The 21,050-nt window shown below is 40.3% G+C and overlaps 1 protein-coding gene across 2 annotated transcripts in view; it reads right to left on the reverse strand.

Annotated features, from left to right (window-relative positions):
- The window catches only part of LOC121727412 (glycogen [starch] synthase), a 30,935-nt gene that overhangs the window by 5,242 nt on the left and 4,643 nt on the right, over window positions 1-21,050 (reverse strand). The window contains exons 2-12 of one of the 2 annotated variants that reach the window (XM_042115254.1): window positions 18,465-18,470; window positions 15,352-15,490; window positions 14,150-14,227; window positions 11,006-11,112; window positions 10,154-10,345; window positions 7,419-7,513; window positions 6,731-6,833; window positions 4,820-5,082; window positions 4,199-4,319; window positions 3,468-3,634; window positions 3,055-3,169 (exon numbers count right to left, since the gene is read on the reverse strand). In XM_042115254.1, coding sequence (XP_041971188.1) covers window positions 3,055-3,169; window positions 3,468-3,634; window positions 4,199-4,319; window positions 4,820-5,082; window positions 6,731-6,833; window positions 7,419-7,513; window positions 10,154-10,345; window positions 11,006-11,112; window positions 14,150-14,227; window positions 15,352-15,490 — 1,380 coding nt within the window. In that variant the 5' untranslated portion in view covers window positions 18,465-18,470. Of the gene's footprint in view, window positions 1-3,054; window positions 3,170-3,467; window positions 3,635-4,198; window positions 4,320-4,819; window positions 5,083-6,730; window positions 6,834-7,418; window positions 7,514-10,153; window positions 10,346-11,005; window positions 11,113-14,149; window positions 14,228-15,351; window positions 15,504-18,464; window positions 18,471-21,050 lie in introns of both variants that reach the window. The other variant, XM_042115253.1, reaches the window with a different exon arrangement.

Genomic DNA, 21,050 nt, shown 5'->3' on the forward strand with positions numbered 1-21,050 from the left:
ATTTATTTATTTATTTATTACAAATCACAACTATCATTACAGGTTAAAACCTAATACAATAGAGCGTTACTATTACTTACATAAAATTATATTCTAGCTTACTTGCTACACAATATGTGACTTTGGTGAACTCATTCAATGAGCACGTAAACAAATCGACCGTGTTTGCGACCGTGTTCAGCGTCCGCAGCGCCCGCGTGAGCGGGGCCATCCGCAGCAGGTTGGTGCGCGCGCGCGACACCTCCAGTAGCGGCGGTCGGCGCCGCCGCTCCGCGTACCCGTCCGGCACACTCAGTCTGGCTGCTTGCAGCACAGCTGGATTGTGCGTTTCACCGCGCAAAACTTTAACTACATAAGTAGCTAAAGCTACTTCCCTCCTAGCTTCTAATTTGTAATATCCGACCATACCCAGAACAAATAGCGTTGGATACAGTAAAGGGTAACCTGGGTAAACCCCGTACCTCTTGAGGTATATGAAACGCACAAATTTGTTCTGGATACGGTCTAGCATTTTAATGTACTTGTCTTCGTACGGGGACCAAATGACGGCATTGCCTTCTAAGTGGCTTTTCACTAGAGCCTCATAGAGGGCTTTCAAAGCTGCGATGTTAGAGAAGTGATGCGCTTGCCGTAGCAGAAACCCTAAATTGCGGTAAGCCTTTTTACATACTTCAACTACATGTTTTTTAAAGTTTAGATCGGATGTGAAGCTGACTCCTAAATCTTTAATTTCAGTGACACGTTTTAGTGGTGTTCCCTCTATGCAGTATTGATGCTGACGAGGTGAGCGAGCGCGGCTGAACGACAATACGCAGCACTTAGTCGTGTTGAAGTACAGCTTATTGTCTATGGACCACTTCACAATCCTGTCAATATCCTGCTGCAATTTTATGTGATCAGCGTCCTCTATTATTTTCATTATGATTTTAAGGTCATCAGCAAACAGTAAGGCTATCGTTTTTTTTACAACTTCAGGTAGGTCATTCAAAGTCAAAATGAACAGAAGAGGACCTAAATTGCTGCCCTGACTCACTCCAGATCTCGTGAAATACGATTCAGAAAAGCATCCGCCACAATCCACATACTGGCATCTATCCCGCAGATAGTTAGCAAAGAAAGCCAGGGTATGCGGGGCACAACCTGCTTCAGCCAATTTTGACAAGAGAATGTCATTGTCGACTGTGTCGAATGCCTTTCTAAAATCAAAGTATGCCACATCTACCTGTTCACCAGCGTCTACAGCAGGTACTAGATGCGTCATTAAGTCCAGTAAGTTTCCTGTCGTTCCTCGCGCAGGACGAAAACCATGCTGAGCGTCATTCAACTGGCTACAAACCTGAGTATACAGGTCACGATGAATGGCCGACTCAAAAACCTTAGCTGGAGTACAGAGGATCGCCACTGGCCTATAATCGCTGGGTTCCGGGCCACCCCGGCCTTTCGGTACCGGCACAACACGCGATAGCTTCCAGCGCTCGGGAAACTGCGCGGTTTCTATACACGTATTAAACAAGTGTGTCAAAGGCTCAACTAATACTCTACTGCAGTCCTTGAAAATATATGCTGGTATACCATCTGGACCCGCCGACCGCTTGGGCGGCAGGCGGTCGAGCGCGCGGCGTACGTCGCCAGGGCTTAGCCGCGTGATTTGCACGTGCGCGCCCGGCGCCGACGACGCCGCTGCGCTCGCCGCCCCCACGCTCAGCTCCGGCGGCTCCGGATTGTATACAGAGTAAAAATATCGAGCGAACTCATTCGCGGCTTCGAGCTCGGTCAATTGCCGACCATTTCTTACTAACTTATTTGTTCTCGAATTGCTTTTCCTGGATTTCACGTAACTCCAAAAGGCCCGCGGGTCCGCCGCCAGATGGCTTTGTATCCTTTCGCAATACCGATCATGAGCTCGAGCCGTCTCGATTTTTACTCTCGCCCTACACTGAGAGAAAGCCGAGTAGTCTGCAGGCGATTTACTCGATTTGTATTTTTTGTGTAATTCGTACTTCTGTTTAACATCTTTGATAATATCAGCAGTGTACCAAGGGGGATACTTTCTAGAATCTAAATAGCATTTTTTCTGTGGAACACACACGTCAAAAACTTCATAAATTTTGTCATAGAAAAGATTTAACGCAACATTAGGATCGCTTAAATTGTACATTTCGGACCAGTCTATTTCATTTAGTAAATTATATAATCGAAAAAAGTCTGCTTTGTTAAAGTTCCAACGCTTACTTTCCGCTGCTATCTGAGAGAGTGATGGCGGCGGGGGTGCAGGCTCGGGGGGCGGCGCGTGGCCGCCTAGCTCGAGGCGCACTGCGAGCGGCGGGTGATACGCGTCCACGGGCTCCAGCCCCTCGTCCGCCGCGCTCACGGAGACGCCGTCGAACGCGCTCAGTACCAGGTCCAGTTGACGATCGTTGCAGTTCGGCACCGCGTTATATTGAATGAATTCACCAAAGGCCATAAAGTATTCATAGTAGTTACTTACATTTATATTACACGAAAGCAAGTTAAAATCGCCTATTATAACGAAATTTTTACCATATTTTATACATATTTTATACATAATGGATAGCCTGTATCCACAACTTTTTTGACAGATTCTCCATCCTTGATCTGTCAAGTTAAGTGGTGAATAGCCTATCCGGCACTTATCAGGAAGTGGTGAAACAGGCCCTAAGTAATGTGTATGTGTTGAATAAATGTTTATTATTATAATGACAACATTAATTCATGCGACACATTGGTCATTCTAAGTTCCTAAAAATAAAACAGTATTTATATTTCAATATATTCCGACTTGGCGACGCCCTCTGGGCTACCTCTAAGCCACGCCCATTTAACTCTTTCTAGACCAGGGACGGCGAACATTTTCGTAGTAATGTGCCTTTTTTTCTGAAAAAGAAACTTCAGTTAATCGTGCCATTCAAAACTTTTTTTGTGATCCTATGCGTATGCGTGCCATTGGTTCGCCATCCCTACCTAGACACACGGTGACCCCTAGCCACGCCCCCTGGGCTCCACTCGGCCACGCCCCTGTACTGTGATACTGACCACGTTGTGCGTGGTGACCGGCGGCAGGCCGTCGCGCTGTAGCGCGTACATGCAGCGCTTGAGCCGCACCGTGTCGTCCTTGTGCATCAGCTCATGTGGCTCCGGCAGGTGGCCTCTGTACAATGAATAAATGAATAAATATTGATAGTGCCTACCACCAATGTGCACATTAGACGTTTGCAAGGCTCCGCACGGCTTAAATAAGGAATGTTGAAGGTACCGTGCAAAAGTAGCTTATGTTTTTCCCTGTTGTCTTCTTTACATCTGTGCCTAATACAGGGTGTAACAAAACTAAGTGATAACAGTACAGTAGCAGCGTCGTCGAGCTACGTCTCTTGGTCTTGTATGCGTCACATATAACTTGACCCTATAATGACATTATGTTGACTCTATAATAATTGGTCAAGTCCCACCTGAGGCACACGTCGTACATGCGCTGTCCGATCTGCGCCTGTATGTCGTTGATGGTGTCTCTCAGCGCCTTGGTGACGGCGTGGCCGCGCAGACTCTCCACGTTGAAGTTGTTCGTCTTCGCCGGGAAGATCAGGAACGCCACCACCGTCATGTCGGAGCCCGCCGCCTGTGAGAAAGTGGATTTGAAGTACGTGTATATTATAAACGGGTCCGGGTTATGACACCGGTCCGGGCCGCGTTTTCCATTCATAAAGCTTAGACCAAACCTACGCGAACAGGCGTCTGCAAAGCGGAGCGTCAAGTCACAAACACACATTTGACAACTTGACCTAAGCCTTTTAAGGTTTGGTCTAAGCTTTAATATTCATGAATGTAAAAAGGTAGATATATGAAAAAAGGTCCGTCTCGCTACGTCGCTACGCCCCTGTCCTCACTATGCAGTAGACAAATTCGCTTTCTCCTGTCTGTCTCCGTATGCTTTGAACTTGAAAACTACAAAAGGGATTTTGTAAGTTCTGTGTTGTAAGTACAGTTTATAAAGTTTATAAGTATTTTCAATATTGTAATTGAGAACTGATAATTTAGCGGTATGGTATAAAATTGATTACGTGAGAAGCTGGCGTGTCGTTACTCGCTAGTAATGTGAGAAGTTTTTTTTTTAATATAAACGAACCTAATATAGTAATCACTGTATAGTGTATAAGCTTAGTAAGCTACTATTGACACTCACTTTCAAGTAGTGATTGAGTCTGGCCAGCGCCTCGATGAAGATGTCCGCGCCCTTGTTGCCGAACTCGTAGCGGCCCGCGATGAAGAAGTACAGCGTCTTGTCCAGGTCGAAGTTGAAATGGCTAAAGAGAAACAATACTTCTAAATATTTTCATACTATCATAATATTCTTTTGAAGACCTCTGTGGCTGTTGATAGCTCAACCCGGGGGTCGCGGGTTCGAATCCCGCCGACGTGTATTAAATATGTGTATCATGAGGCACCAAAAATTAAGATGTAGCTAGCTCATAACTGTCACTCAACAGAATTGAAGTCAGTATGCTGTATAGTGCATAGAATTATAACCTTGTAAGTATTGACATCGTTGGTATAGTCATATTATAGTGTAGGTATATCTTCTTACACTGACATAGATGAAGAGAAAATAGATGATAGGTATAAATATCGACAATGTTTATTTTAGAGTTTAGACCAATTCCAAAACTCTGCTTTACGAATTCACGAAATATAAAAAAAATTGTGACCGCAACAACTACAAACATACTTGAAATATGTGTTTACAGGCACGAATCAACTGATAAGGATCTTCTATCGTATCGAACAGCAACATCTTCATACGTACCCGTAAAAGTGTCCCCTGGAGAACTCGTTGATTTTATTCTTGGCCAGCGCATGGAGGTTCTGGAACTCGTGGAGCGCGGAGAACTTCTTGACGTTGAGGCCGTTGGGCGTGATAAAGTCCGGCTTCCGCTTCAGCAGGTGCTCGGCCTCGTAGCCCGTGATGTCCGACACCGTTGTGAACACGTGCGCCATGTGCGCCGCCGCCCGCTCCATGCAGTACCGGTGGTATATCTGTCTCTTTCCCGCCTCATCGTCCACTGCGAACTGGAAAGAGATGAATATTTATATGTGACTCTTAGCCGGCCACTAGACGTTCAATTGTATTGTGCAATATCACGCTTCAATTTTATTGAACAGTTTATTTGACAATTAAAGGCGCGCGATGTTCAATACCAACCCTAGGCGGTCAATAATATCATACGTGATATTGCGCAATAAAATTGCTCGTCTAGAGACCGGCTTACTCGCGGCTCTGACCGAGAAACGAACAGTGTTGCTCAGAATAAGTAGCCCATGCGTTACCCAAAGTCTAACAACTAAAGTATTTTTTTCTACAATCCATCCATCTACTTTAATCATACCGTCGTCGCAGTAATATAAGGGTATCATTTAAGCTATCACCAATTTAATTAGTTTTGTGTTTCTTAAATAATAGGGTTTGTCCTCAAAATAGTAGATCTGTCACCAAAATGTAGTCACCAAACAATGCAAAATCAGTTCCACAATAAATCACCTAAAATCCTGAGATATAAGGTCTAGTACCAAATAAATGTTTTTGTATGTATTATAATAGGTGTGTCCTAATAAGTATTTAAGCAAACCAATTTAAAGAGATCACCAATAAATCATATTATGTTACTAGAAAATTGCATTAAGTTCAAATAAAAAATTAGGGTTGTCATCATCGTTTCAACCAAAAGATTCTGCTACTTAACTATACTCCCAAGGTTCTAAATTTCCACTGGTAGTATAAATTATATTTAAATAAAATTTTTAGCAGAGTAGTAAATAAAACAATTAAAGTCAAAATAATCAATATTTATTGTTTAAAATAATTACCACTGAACAATCAGCGCTGGTTTAAAATAGCTGGCTTATGGCTAGCAGAATAGTAGATAAAACAATTAAAGTTAAAATAATAAAAAAAATCGAACCTAGTTACCTACTACCCATCGTTGAGGCCGGATTGGTAAATTTTTAAAGCGCGCCAATTTGTCTCCGCCCCTTTGATCATTTTTTCATTAAAATTATAAATTGATGTATTAAATTGGTAACGAATACTATTAATTTAATATCTGAACGAAATAAAATGTTACTACTGTATTGGTGACAAAATATCAAATAAAAAGGAGTCGCAGTCAGGGATCGCTAATCGATTTATTTGGTGACAGATCTACCATTCTGAGCATAGAGCTATTATTTAAGTAACAAAACTGTTATTATAAGAACGAAGTTTATATTTATGTAATGCAATATAATTTTATTGGTTATCGATCTGTTATTTTACACATATATTAACATTAATTTGATAATTCATACCTGGGAACAATTTTTGTTTATCTGAGAACGAAAATATTTCGTGGCGATAGATCTATTTATTAGGTGATACAACTTGATGACAAATATAAATTTTGGTGATAGAAAATATAGTTCCCGTAATATAATTGTACTTGTAACTTATTTACGCAAGAAAAAAGTTAGTAAAGTCGAGTAGTAGCTCTGTATTTACATACAGGCCATTTTTTGTCCCAAAATTATAGTTGTATGATAATTAGGTACACAATTTTTGTGGGATAATGTAATAACTCGGCGGAGCCGCAGTTTAAAATGAATAATATTTTATTCCTCCAAATAATAAAGACAGTTAAAGATGTTTATGAGGGAAAGATGAAAAGGGTTACAATTTGTATACCTTATCGAGGTTGTTGTAGAAGTCAGTGTTGCCGGCGCACAGGTAGCGGCCCAGCAGCGTCGCGTGCGTCGTGAACACCGTCGCCACGTCCACGTGACGCACCCTACGATGTCGACAACCTTAATTACGCACTAATTTTGTATTGTTTTGTTACAGGATTTCACCCTGTGTATAACGCAACCCTGTCTATAAAAAAGACGGAGGACTTAAGTCTTTATTAAGTGTAATACTTGAATGCTTATTGCCGTAGGAACGTCTCGTTTTATTTTTAAAACGTACAAAAGGCCCACCACACATTCCCACCACTGCAACTCCTGTGTCGCCAGGATCAACAGTGGTAGCCAACCACGAAAACCCTTTGATATGATCTCAGGGAATCAGAAGAAAGGTAGGAGGAGTAGGAGGAAGGTGGGAGGAGTAGGAGAACGAGACGAGGAACGTCTGGTGTCTCGTATGACATTTCCCAACTTTGTATGCAAGTTGTTTTCAAAGTGACATTTTACACAGCGGCGACTTACGTTTTAAAAGTTACCGCACGCCAAAAACCATTTTTCAGGTTGTTTCCTTATTTCATTGGTTTGTGTGTTGTATTTTTGTGTGATTTGTTTCATTTTAGTGTATTGGGAATTTCATTGTTGAATCAATGCTCATAAATTATCATACAGAGTAGGAAATTTATGTTATTTACCTCAAAATGATAAGTCCGATGCCGGCCTGCCACTCGTGGAAGTGGGCGACGACGCGCGGCGGCGTATCGCTGTAGCCCTCCGCGGCTTTTCTGAACTGCAATAGAACTGCATATTACTATACAAGATTTTAAGTTAAAATAGACTTTGACGGACACAGATACATTTAATAATTACTATATACTCAAAATTTCGATCCCGTCGATCGTGGAAAAACGAGACACAATAGAATTTCTATTGTGTCTCGGTCAACGGTGACGGTATGGGGCTTGATGAATTAAAGTTGAATAATCATTTTATCTGCGAGCGACCGTAAAGGCCTATAGACAGGCCTGTCCCACTCGCGAGAATAGGTATTGAACTGTAAGTACCACCCGCGGGTGACCAATCAGTAGGGACTCACAAACGAGCGGTGACGCACGCGCAAGATTTTTCGTCGCGATCATAGAGGAATTTTATTCATGATACTGATTTAACCGCTGTGACAAAATCGTTATAAATCTTATAAAAATTGGGCATTGTCCAAAAAAAATCACATGTACTTTTTTTATTTTTTTTTCGTTAAAATAGGGTATTTTAAGAATATAAATTAAATAATTTTGAAATACATTGGCTAGTTTTTTCTCAATAAATTTTTAAAGTTTCGCTCTGACGTCATCATCGGCCGCCGATTGACCTCTGCATATGTTTTAAATTTCCTTTCAATCTTATTTATAATGACTGGTTCGTCAAATGCAAATTCTCATTATGTGAAAGCTGATACGAGAAGCTTACCAAAAGTTCGAAACGTAATGTTGGACAAATTTATTGCTAATTTAACGCCATTGAAGGTCAAACAAAGGTTAAACGTATTTGTTCAAAAATATAAGTAACTAATGGGTATTTTTTTCGTTTATATACAGAAAAACGATCACTGACCTTATTCCTCGAAATGATTTTTGTAATTAGCAAAATTAAAAAAAAAATGGACAATCCCCATTAAGAAAGGCCAATGAAATATGTATTTGAATAAGGTATTTAAATACAAAAAGTAGATAAAAACTATACAAACATAGCAAATAAACCAATTTCATACAAAGAAACGCACAAACTACACAGAAATAAACACAAGTTACTATGTTTAAATTGTAAAAGTTTCCTGCACTATAATCGAATATCCTCCCAGGCGTCGGACTGTCAAAATTTCAAACGCCGTTCGGTGTCGCCGCATCTGGGAACTTCGCTGAAGGTGTTCGCGCGGTTCGTCCGCGCTTGGGTTTCTCAAGATTATAATAATAAATTGTTACTAAAACCTGTATATATTATATATGTTTACAATCTAGAATAAATTTCCTATATGATGACGTAACTGTAATTTTACTAATACTAAATGAATAAAGGGAATCTTGGTGCTTTTCGATTTTTCGAGTACTTGTATTTGAAAAAGATTAATGGAAAAAACTTAATACATGCGCAAAAAACTTACTGATTATTTAGTTAAATATATGATTTACTTACGTTATTATCTTTTTCCCGAATAATTTACACTCACAATAACTATACAACAACTGCAAGTGCCGGAATAAAAATGGCTCAGATTATAATATTTTTTAATAAATTCACTTTGCATAGATACAGTATGAAACAGGCATAGACTAATTCATCGATGTCTTTGGCAGTGTACCGAACACCTAACACTTGTGGACAAGCTTTACTTTTTAAATGAGGAAAGAAAAAAAAATCTCCCACCCGCTGCGGGCACGGGTGACACGCGACGCCGGAGAGGATATATAAAACTACTATAAAATATAGGTTGGTTACTCAAATTTTATATTATATAGGTTTGCTATTCATACCAATAGTAATTAAAAAATAATATTTTGTTTTCTAAAAGGCGAAAACCTTGATTTCGTCAGAAAAGGTACGAGTTATGCGATAGACAGAGAGCGGACATGTAGGTAAATATAATTGTAGGCACCTAGCACTGCGCGGTCGGAATTTGAACTTAATAGTATCGTAACATGAGTCGTTATTTCTTTAAACGGGTTTCGCAAGTGAGACTTCTGTTGGTATTACTAATATATATTCTGTGCTATAGATAAGAATTATGTGTAATAGGCATGACGAATATTTTCTTTTCTTGTTGGTAATTAAAGGACCATTCAAACGTAGAAACATCGTGAAAAAATGACTCCGATAGCTTAAAAACTCTACAAGATATCACAATTCAAAACTTACATAAAATAGACCTTCCCAAAACGCTCCATACAAAATGTCAGCTAACTATGACGTAACGCCTGGCTAGTTTGTACGCATCGCGGGAAGATTTTGTTCGATAGCTATGTTAAATACTGCATTTATGAAAGTGGCTTCAAAAAGTGTTATAAATTGCATAACTTATCGAATGGTATACAAAAATTGAGAAATTTTATCAAAAATCGATATATAAAACTCAACTCGACTACCCAACTTTGAAGTACAAAGTTATGAAGCTGCAATTTTGGGAGTACTAACTTATTTTTTATCGTTATGTCTTTATTTTATTTAAAAAATCAGTTAATTGGCCTTGTCGCCATCCCTATTTGTGATTTGCTGTCAATAAACCAGTCGTGCTCGAGATCTCAGCGTTTAAATATAACGTAACAGTAAGTTTCATCACCTCACATCACATCCTGTACCGTTGCGTTTTAGACGACAGCCCAAAGCGCAGCGCTACAAGTATATTTTAGCCAAAAAGATCCTTGCAGCACACGCATACCTCGGTGATGAAGAGCGCGACCATGAAGCCGAGTATGACGGCGTCGTTGGCCTCGACGTCGAGGTGCGGGATGCCGATGGCGCTGGTGTCCCACAGCTCCTGCTTGTAGGCGTCCATCTGCCACGCCGCGCTGCCGATGTCGAACAGCACCACCTGCGGGTTGCCGTCCACCAGCCACGTGCCCGTGTGCACCTGGAGTGACGAGGTGAATGAATAATAAGTATTACAAATAATACATGAAAATTTCGGCTGTCCATAAAAGTATTAAAATTTAAAATTACTGACGAAATGACTTTAAAAACAAGTGACTTTTACTATATCTTTGGTATTAATTTTAGCCAGCTGTTAGGCGTGGTTTTCAGTTTTAACTATGGAGGGTAGATGGAGGAGAACTATCTTATATGGGGGATATTTGAGAAAGTGTCCAGCTGTACGCAGTAAATAACAGTTGAAAAATCCTCCAAGAGTGGCGCTAGCTGCAGCAAAGGGTATGGAATGAATGTAGCCGTTGGTGACAAAATATAAAAATATAACCTAAAATAGCTGACAAAATATAAATTGAAGTACTTATATTCATATATAACCTAATATAGCTGAAATAAAAGCTGCTAAATGATTTAAAATTTACCCTGTTGCTACTGTAGCGCCACCCTACTTTAACGCATTTCAGCGGACACTTTTAACATACAGAGATAGTTCTCCTCCATCTACACTCCATAGTTTTACCACACAATTAAAAAAAAAATGTTACAATATCTATGGCACATCAACATTTGGAATTGTTTTAAAAAGTTCAAACATTTCAAAATAAAGACCAAAACCGTACGCTTGTTGAGGTTTACAAGACCAAACCTTATAGCCCTGACTCCTCATGGCGTTGACGGCGGCGGTGAGCGGCGAGTTGGGCGGGAAGTCCGCCTCCTCCACCTCCTGCCGCGCGCATTGTTCCTTGTATGGCCCTGCCAATGAGCAATTGTGTTATCAATCAGTTACAATTTACTTCTATAAGCTAGAAACAAATTATCGGACGCATAAGTTGCAGCTGAGGGGTGCGGTTTAACAATGTGCATGGTTATCCAGGCAAAAACATCCAGCCAACCAGATTCTGTTCGGACGTCCGAACGCTCAAGGTCGCGTCCGCGACTTATGTCAGACAATGTGCACAGTTTAGGGCCTATTTCACAACTTCCTGATAAGGTGCCGGATATGCTATCCACAACTTATCTGACAGATTCTCCATACTTTATCTGTCAAGTTAAATTGTGGATCCGGCACTTATCAGGAAGTGGTGAAACAGCCCCTTAAGGCTTAATGTATTTGTATTAATCAGATAGAAACAAGCCGCATCCATCAGCCGCGACCGTGGCCGCGACTTATGAAAACGTCCGATAACTTGTTTCCAGCTTTATTTTTTACAATTTTATTTGACATATTGGCACCCTTTGGTCACCAGGCAGGTATGCATTGGGGTTGGAGTTTTAGTGGGTAGTCCCGGGTGCGGATATTACGTCCGCCCCGGGGAGTCCCACATACCTCGGTGGTCCTACCCAGGCCCCGGGGATGCGAAAATGCATTCCCCCAACGAAAAAAAAAACGTATGCAATGGGGTGTCAACAAATTTGACAGCTTCGACCTTTCGACCCAGTAGTAGTAATGAGCCAAACTTTTTCTCAAATATTAAAATTAACAACTCTTACACTTGTAGTTTAGAGGAAACGGCGAAGGCATATCTAAACGTTCTCATTCCAGACGACGAGCCCTCCTTGGATGATGAACACCATCGCGACATTAGGAGTAGAATGTTAGACCCCATTCATACACCGGTCTCAGATGTACCAACCCCGGAGGAGTTTATTAAAATAGTAAACCTTTTGCCTATAAAAAAATCTGCGGGCGAGGATAAAATATCGAATATTATGATAAAGCAAGCGTGTTTAGCGGCCAATTCATCGATTCTATATGTTTACAACAGATGTATCGCAGAAGGTATATTTCCAAAAATTTGGCGTTCCGGTTGCATAAAATTAATACCTAAAGCGGGAAACAAACCTCCTGACGACCCAAAATCTTACCGTCCGATAACGTTACTGCCTTGCTTAGGTAAATTACTAGAACGTCTCATCGTACCTCGCCTGCTACCCGGTGGCCCTAAATTCCATAGCCACCAGTTCGGTTTCACCGCCGGGAAATCGACTGTGGACGCGGCGTTAGAAGTAAGAAAAATAGTTAATATACGTGGTCGCTATTTCATTAGATATTTCCGGGGCCTTCGACCATGCCTGGTGGCCGATGGTGCTATTAAAACTAAAAAATCGAGGGTGTTACTGCAATATTTATTCTATAATACATTCTTACTTTTCTAACGGTCAAACTAAGCTTCGTCTAGGACATTGTACACATGTCAAAGATTTAACGTGCGGCTGCCCTCAAGGATCGGTAATTTCGCCTAAATTATGGAACATCGGATTCGACGATTTGTTAAGTCTTCCACTTCCACCGCTTTGTATACTAGTTGGTTACGCCGATGACGGGTTTCTTATCGTTCAAGCAAACTCGCGTTCCGAAATTGAGTCTAAAGCCAACAGTAGTCTTAATTTAATATCTGACTGGGGTAAGCGTAATCGTCTGAAATTCGCCGCGCAAAAAACTTACCAAATTCTTTTAAAAGGTTCCCTTATATCTTCCCCTAGCATTAAACTTGACAATATTAACGTTAAACGCAAACAGTCGCTCTGTTATCTTGGTTTTTACTTAGAAAATAAATTTACATTTTTAGAACATATAATTCAAACCGGTGAGAAAGCGAAACGCAACTTTTACTCCTTTACCAAAATATCTACTTCGACATGGGGCCTTTCATTCAAAACCCTAAAATTAATTTTCACTGCTACTTACCTTGGTAGCATTTGCTACGGGGCCCCCGTGTGGGCCGACAGAGCAACTATCGGCGCGGCTCGTCGCAAGTTGCTACAAAGCCAACGTCTTGCTCTTATATTCTTGTGCAAAGCTTACAGAACCACAAGCACCGAAGCCTTGCCCGTGTTAGCCGGAGTTTTACCCGTTGACCTTGAGATTCAGCGTCGTGCGACAATGTACTATCATAACAAAAACATTGACAACCCGTTCTTTTTAAGCGCTCGCGATAAAAATAAAATAGCAAGATTGTTTGAACCTTTAGAAAACTCTTTGCAAAGCCTAATCTCCGAATGGCAGACGCGTTGGGACTGTTCCACCAAAGGGCGACATCTTTATAATTTTTTCCCTAATATTCGTGAACGACTATCCAAACATTGGATGGATATTGATCACTGCGTTTCTCAATTCCTGACCGGTCATGGAAATTTTAAGGCCAAACTCTACGGATTTAATCTGGTAGCATCACCCATGTGCGAGTGCTCGACCGAAGGCAACATGTTTGAACAAACAGCTCATCATGTTCTCTGGGAGTGCAGTCTCTGGCAGGACGAAAGAACTACAATGCTAAACAACCTACTCTGCACATCTGGTGTCGCATACTACGGTGATCTCGTGGACAGCGCTAGGAACTTCCGTGCCTTCAAGCGTTTTTGTCACAATTACTATTGGCAACAGTCTAACACAATAAATTAATTTAGCTGTAGCATAGTAGTCACTATTATTATTAACGTTAAATTCCCGTGGTGCTTCTCCCCTTCAGTTCTTTGACTTTCGGTCACTGCAACTTTGTGCTGTCTCCCGCTTTATATTGGGGAGGGAATCTGGAATTCTTCCTACTCCTCCTATTTTCTTCTGATTAATTTCGTTGCGGGTCCCAAGACAGCTTTAGCATGTCCCTCGGGCTCCCTGAGATCATATCAAAGGGTTTTCGTGGTTGGATGCCGCTGTCGATCCTGGCGACACAGGAGATACAGTGGTGGGAATGTGTGGTGGGCCAAAGCCCGTTATAAAAAGCTTCGACCTTTTTGCACAAGGCAGAAGGCCAACTTTGTTAATCATTAGAGTATGAAAAATACCCACCCAATAAACAGTAGTTGTCGCCAATTTCCTCCGTAGTCACGTACGCCTTCGATCTGATGACTGTGTAGATACCACCCACTGCGAAACAATTTTAAAAGTTACAAAATATATATCTATGGACATTTAATATATCTATGGACGCTCTACACCACGTCAGTCTGGCCCCGTGGTAAGTACCTGAAGGACTTGTGTTACGGGTACCAGACAACGGAAATAATATATTTAATACTTTTATACTATACATATATTTAAGATTTTTATCATACAATACACATATTTAATACACATCCATGACCCAGGAACTTGGAAAACTTTTTGTTCCGTCGGCGGGATTCGAACCCGCGACCCCCGGCTTGAGCTACCAACAGCCCACCAACTGAGCCACAGAGGTCGTCAAAAGAATAAGTATAAGTATTTTAACAAAAGAATAAGTATTTTAACTTAAAAGCGTCGGAATAATTAAGGTGCTATGAGTAAATAAACTAAAGATATCAGTTAATTTTAGAGAAAATGGGAAAGAATCCACTATGACAAGGGTAGACAGGTTGTATATTCAGGTGGTTAAGATTTTGCAATACTTGATTGGCACCAGAATCAAAAGTAAAGAGAGAGAGGATTTCCTCGGAGTTTCTATATGACTGACTTCAGTGGTTTAGAGCGTAGCTCTTGACTCGGAGGTCGTGGGTTCGATTCCCGCGTTGGAAACATGTTATATCCAAGTTTGGTTTGGACGATGCAGGCTGATCACCTGATTGTCTGACAAGTAAGGCGATCCATGCGTCGGATGGGCATGTAAAAAGGCGGTCCTGCGCCTGATCTCTCGCCAGCCGTGTCGGTCTTCCGTCCTACTGGGTTATAGAGTAAAGGAATAGAGAGTGCTCTTGTACGTACTGCACACGCACTTGGGCACTATAAAATTACTCCTGCGTAACTGGCCTGGTTTCAATGAAACCGGCCACCGTCACCGGTGTCGGAATCAGAATCAGAATCAGAATCATTTATTTGCAGAAAGTACCGTTACAAAAGATGTTACAATAATTATACAGGATTCCAGTCTTTCTACCTAATAACTATAGGCATGCAAAATTTATAGGGTTACAATATTATTATAGTAACCCTATAAATTTATATTTTTAATTTTTATTTTTACGGAGTTTATTGTATATGAGTGACTCCTATGTAATAGACATTAAAGTCCTCACCTTTGTTGGCGACCTCCCAGGCGGTCTCGAAGGTCCACCGGTTCTCTTCCAGCGCGGTCTGGCCCTTGTCCATGTAGGAGAGCAGGTCGTGGGTCGACTCCGCCCGGTAGAACCGCCGAGAGCTGCGATCTCGAGACATTCTCGCTTGTTACCTGGCAAGAGAAAACAATAGTCTATAGGTACTAATATTATTAAATGCGTGTCTATCGGTTTCCTCTTCACGCTTTAACGGATGAACCGATTGAGATGAAATTTGGGATTGGGATACTTTATGAGGGTTTTTTGTTGCGGAAAATTTTAAGATAAGCGCGCCATAAGCAAATCGACGTCATCTAGTGTTGAATACAGATTCTCACAAAAAATTACATGTGCATTGACTATTGAGTGATTTGACGCCTAAATCGAATTAAAAAAAAATACAGTGTACATTGAAAAGCAAACCGAAACTACTTGCAAAGTTTCGGTGAAACAAATAAGCGCGAAGCGCAGCGAGTCGGGAGGCGTATCCATATAATAGGTACGTCATATTTTATAACAAAGTGCGCGATAGGTCGTAATATGCACGTACCCATCTACATGTTTTGTTACTTTGTATAAAATGTATATATCTGGATCATACACGATCCATCATGGGCGCGTGAGTCACCCACGCCGAAGTCGTCGGCCGAACTTGACAATGCACGTGGCGAGTAATACGCCAGCCTTGCATAACCGATATTCTTATCGACATCATTAATCATTATCGCCGCTAGTGGCCCGCGGTTCATTTATAAGTAGAAATTGATAGCGGGCTGTTTTATAACGGGCTTATGCCGAGTTTCTGAGGTTTTATCTTTTCATGGGATAATCACGTCGGCGACAAACCCTAGAAATATACGGAAAAACCTCTATACCTCGGAAGTCGGAAATCAGACATTAATTCCCTGTACCGTTATTCGAAGCTTATTTAATTGAGATAGGCACTACGTTTCCCGCCATTATATCCATACTGTTGTCTTCCGGTTACTCCCACTTTCGTCCCACCATGGTGAAGAGGTAGGGAGAGTTTATAAAAGCGAGCTAACTCGTCTGCCAGTTCATTGGCGTCTTGTTTCCCGCCCGATACGGTAGTGTTTTTGAACACAGGTATAAGTGCAATTTATTTCAAGGAATTAAACATGTATAAGTGCAATTTATTTCAAGGAATTACACAGGTATAAGTGCAATTTATTTCAAGGAATTACACAGGTATAAGTGCAATTTATTTCAAGGAATTACACAGGTATAATTGAATTTATTTCAAGGAATAATAATAAATAAATATCTACAGGTATGTTATATTCTTTTAATATTAATTAAATTAAATATATTTTAATACAAGAAATAAAAAATATGATAAAGTATCTACTAATTTAATAATTTATTTTGTTAATATAATGACAACTGTTTTTAATTATATTTTAATTAATTATTACTATCGATGAAAAAAGTATAAAATATTTTGCATCTTATTTTTCTTTAACGGATTTTCCGTTCAGATAAAAATTATCATTTACAAATTTTATTTATCACTTACAAGTTTATAAACAATTTTAGTTTAACATAATGAAATTATTAATTTAATGACTAGCTTTTCAGCATTTTATTTTTAAGACGAATGGAAATGCTAGTAAAATATGTGAAAATGGTTGATACCAGTTGCAGATCCATCTGCACCGCGACGTACTTTCTAATTTCTAGCTCCGATAGTGACAGCTCATCCACTAGCTCTTCAGACTCCGCTAAGCACCGTAGTAAAAAAAGGAGGGGGCAAACGCACGTGCCACTCAGACCGTAAATACTAACAGATGTACAAAGAAATTACTGACATTATAGTTGCAGCCGCATCAGAATAATACTCAGTATTTAAATAAGGAACCATCGGTTCCTAAATCCTCAGAAAATCATTAAAGCTTTTATGTAATCTCCAACATCTAGACGACGCCTCTTAGAGTGATATAAGGTATGCAGTGGCACTTATCTATCATCTCCAAGATTCACGAGCTTGGAGACTAATGAAGTAATTCTAAATCTCCAATCCTCCGGCCATGTAAGGCTTTTGGAGCGCTTACTATGTGCGCCATAAAACAACACGATTACAAAAACCACTCACTGACGTCACAAAATGGTTTAAGGAGGAGAATCCGGATTACACGCAATAAAAATTATCAGCGGGGCTAAAATGGTCGTTTTGGAGAATCATATTATGAATCATAATATGATTCATTTTATTTGTTTATTTATTAATCACAAAATGGTCACTCTGCAGTCTGCTTGCAATTCATGGCTAGTAGGTAATTTGTACTAATTTGACATTCGTCAGTTTGACTGTTTTGACGATTCAGTTTCTGAATTGATTTTAGAGGAATTGCGACCATTTTAGCTCCGCTGAACTTTTTTCTGTAGGTGAATATCAGAGAATCTTCTCAGATACGTTGCATATTATATGTCGTCACCGACGTGAGATTATAACAAAACAAGTTCGCGATCCGACGATTAATACGTCTATAGTAGACGAAGCGTGGTAAGGCAAGCTGGTAGTCGGAAGTGTTTTGGCTTCTGAGGAAATCGCGTGCGGTCACCTTGCAGGCAGAGGGTAAAAAGCCCAGCGTCTCCTTTCAGGAGCACGCATCTCATAAAAAACCCTTACAGGGTTGTTGTGGTTGTTACTCAAACGATCTGCCAACGCAAGCTAGCAGTCACCACTGCTCTCACTCAGTCCTACCGAGTAATCGTGGGTCATTTCGTGGACGTGGCATATCACGTAACCACTTTAAACAGGCGACGTCGTTTTTGACACGAAATATCAGGCCGGTCGTCTCGCTCAATATGTGGATTAATGGAGGCAGTTGGGAGCACCAGAAACAATACTGAAAATAATTTCCAGGTATCGTATACCATTTCGCAAGAAATTTCGCCCCCTTATTTATGTGGGGATGCAAAAAAAGAACAGTACAAATTATTCCTCGTTCTCGCGACATGACTGCCACTATCCATAAAATAAGCGAAAGCATCTTGGAGCTATGCAATCCATCTCCAAGCTTACCTTCGTCAACGTTTTTAGTACGCAAAACGGACGGTACTGCACAGCCTGTCTTCAACTAAGGGCTCTGAATTACTACATCAAAACAACGAAGTTCAAACTTCTGAACATGTTTTGGGTTCCAGATTTTCTTCAGCCGGGAGACTGGCTCTACAAAGTGGATCTGACGCAGGTATGCTTTCACGTTCGAGTCTCGTAGATTCTAACACTTGATATATCAAAAGCAACTTTGGGAAATGACGTGTCTACTATTGACTGAGTACTGCTCTTGCTTTCGCGACAATAACCAACTGGGTGGCTCAAGTTCTTCGCAAAAGGTATTCGTATCATAATTTATCAGGCCGAGCAAAGCGAGCCCTAGAATATCCCACAACATTTTGTGGTACACTTTACGGAAAAACTATCACGCCTATTGATTTGTGCTTTAATATAGTAATATTATGTCAGTCAAGGTCAAATGAGTTAAGGAGACATAATATGTTCATGTTGCCGTATAAACCTTAGAATTTTTAGGATGGATTATCAACAAAGAAAAAGCGATCCTTGTTCCATTTAAGTCAATAGTTTATTTAGGAGTCGAGTGGAATCCTACTACTAATATAAAGCGAGTTCCTATAGAGAAATTACAAATTCTAAAAACCAAAAATTTGTGAAATTCATAAAAAGCAACGTGTACCTATCCCTTAAAGAGATACAGAGCTTAGTTGGTCTATAAAACTTTGTTAGTTTTACTGTACCCACAGGTCAGCTCAATTTCCGCGCGCTTTTGATGCTGCTCAACAGAATGTTAAAATCGGGCACCAGATGACGTACGATTCCGGCAGACGCCAGGAACATTTTGGATTGGTGGCTCGAGAATTGTCGTAAGCCTTCGGCTATTCATATGTCTTCACCATTGCATTATCTTACAGCTGAAACTGATGCTTCTGACATCGCATGGGGCGCTCGTCTTAATAATTTAAGCCTGTTTTTTGTCGCAAGACAAAATCATGCTCCATTGTAATCAGAAAGAAATATTAGCTATGTCAAAAGTTTTTCAAAGTCATCATAAAATAATGACTAATAATACAGTTTTAGTACAAAGCGACAATAAAACCGTAATCGCATACCTTCGTCACGAAGGTGGCACCAAATCTCAAAAACTTAGGATCTAAGAACGATATCAAATACACCTCAGTTTTTCACATTCCAGGGATTTACAACAGCCACGCCGACAATTTGTCAAAGCTTTGTCGGAAACCAGAGTGGCATTTGACGTCCGAATGGACAAATAAAATTTTCAGCAGATAGGGCATTCCAGTGATCGACTTCTTTGCTTTCAGTCGGGTGCATGTGGTAACGAACAACATTTCTCTTGATTTAATCAACCCTGGGGCGCTCTTTCTAGACTCCTTTTTACTGCAGTGGATTTTCCAGTTAGCTTGGATATTTCCGCCACAATGTCTAATACCCAAAGTTTTGAATCATCTCGATCACGCACAGGGAATATATTTGCTGGTAGTCCCCCGCTGGAGCAAAGTCTACTGGCGATCAGATCTGAAAGCCCGAGCGACTGTCGCCCCATACACAATTCCACGCCTGAACAAGTTCCTCATCGACGCGTCGACGGGTCTGCCATCACCCGAGGTCCACAAGATGACACTGGTAGTTCAGAAATCCGAAATATGGAGGTGGAGTCAGCGCTTAAGAACCTGGAGCAAACCGTAAGTAGATCTTCTATGTATGTCATGGCACTCATCTCGTAATTCTACACAAAAAAGCTTATGTTGCTTGGAAACGATGGCTACACTGGTCAAACCAAAATCAAGTCGATTCATGTAATCCACGGGGTGAAGGTGTAGCCAGGTTTTTATCAGACCTAAGTCGGTTGTTTCAACTCTTTGTAACTTGAATTCGGCTGGAGAAATTAGTTCTTATATTATAGTTGAGTAAATGTTAAAATCCATAGCTTTACAAAAACCTACAAGCTTAAAACCACCAATATGGAATATAGATAGTTTGGCATCATATCTAAGCAATTACGCTTTAGAACATGACAACCCTTTTCAAGTAAAAAGTCATATAGCCGTTTTACTGCTCTTATGTTCTGGTAGAACAATAATTTATGTTTAACCCTGCTAAAGATTGATAATGGCCATTGTATACAAAATACAAATGAAATAATATTTTTTGCCCATCTTTTGGTTCAAAAACTGACTTTTCTGATTACAGGCAATCTTGACCTAATAAAGAACTATTGAGGTACTCGATTCTAGGCGGAATACAATTACATTACATTTTACATAATTTATTATTATTTGCAGAGGTCGGATTAAACCTGCCTCAAGGACCATTATTTCAGGATGGATCGAATCCCTTTTCAAAGATGTGGGTATAACTGCTACGCAGGGAAGTATTTGATCAGCAGTTGCATTGAAAAATTGGGTGGACAATTTTCCAATATAAATTATTTATATTAGGGGAAATTGGCGATCCCATAGTAGTTGGTACTACTGGTTGTTAAAAATAAACTATTTGATTTATATTATATTTTTCACATTGGCGTCTAATTTACATTCCGTAAACTTTCGTTCCCACCAGGCGATAACAAACAATTCTCAATTAAATAAGCTTCGAATAACGGTACAGGGAATTAATA

This window comes from Aricia agestis, chromosome 5 (assembly GCF_905147365.1).
Source record: "Aricia agestis chromosome 5, ilAriAges1.1, whole genome shotgun sequence".
Lineage (NCBI taxonomy): Eukaryota > Metazoa > Arthropoda > Insecta > Lepidoptera > Lycaenidae > Aricia > Aricia agestis.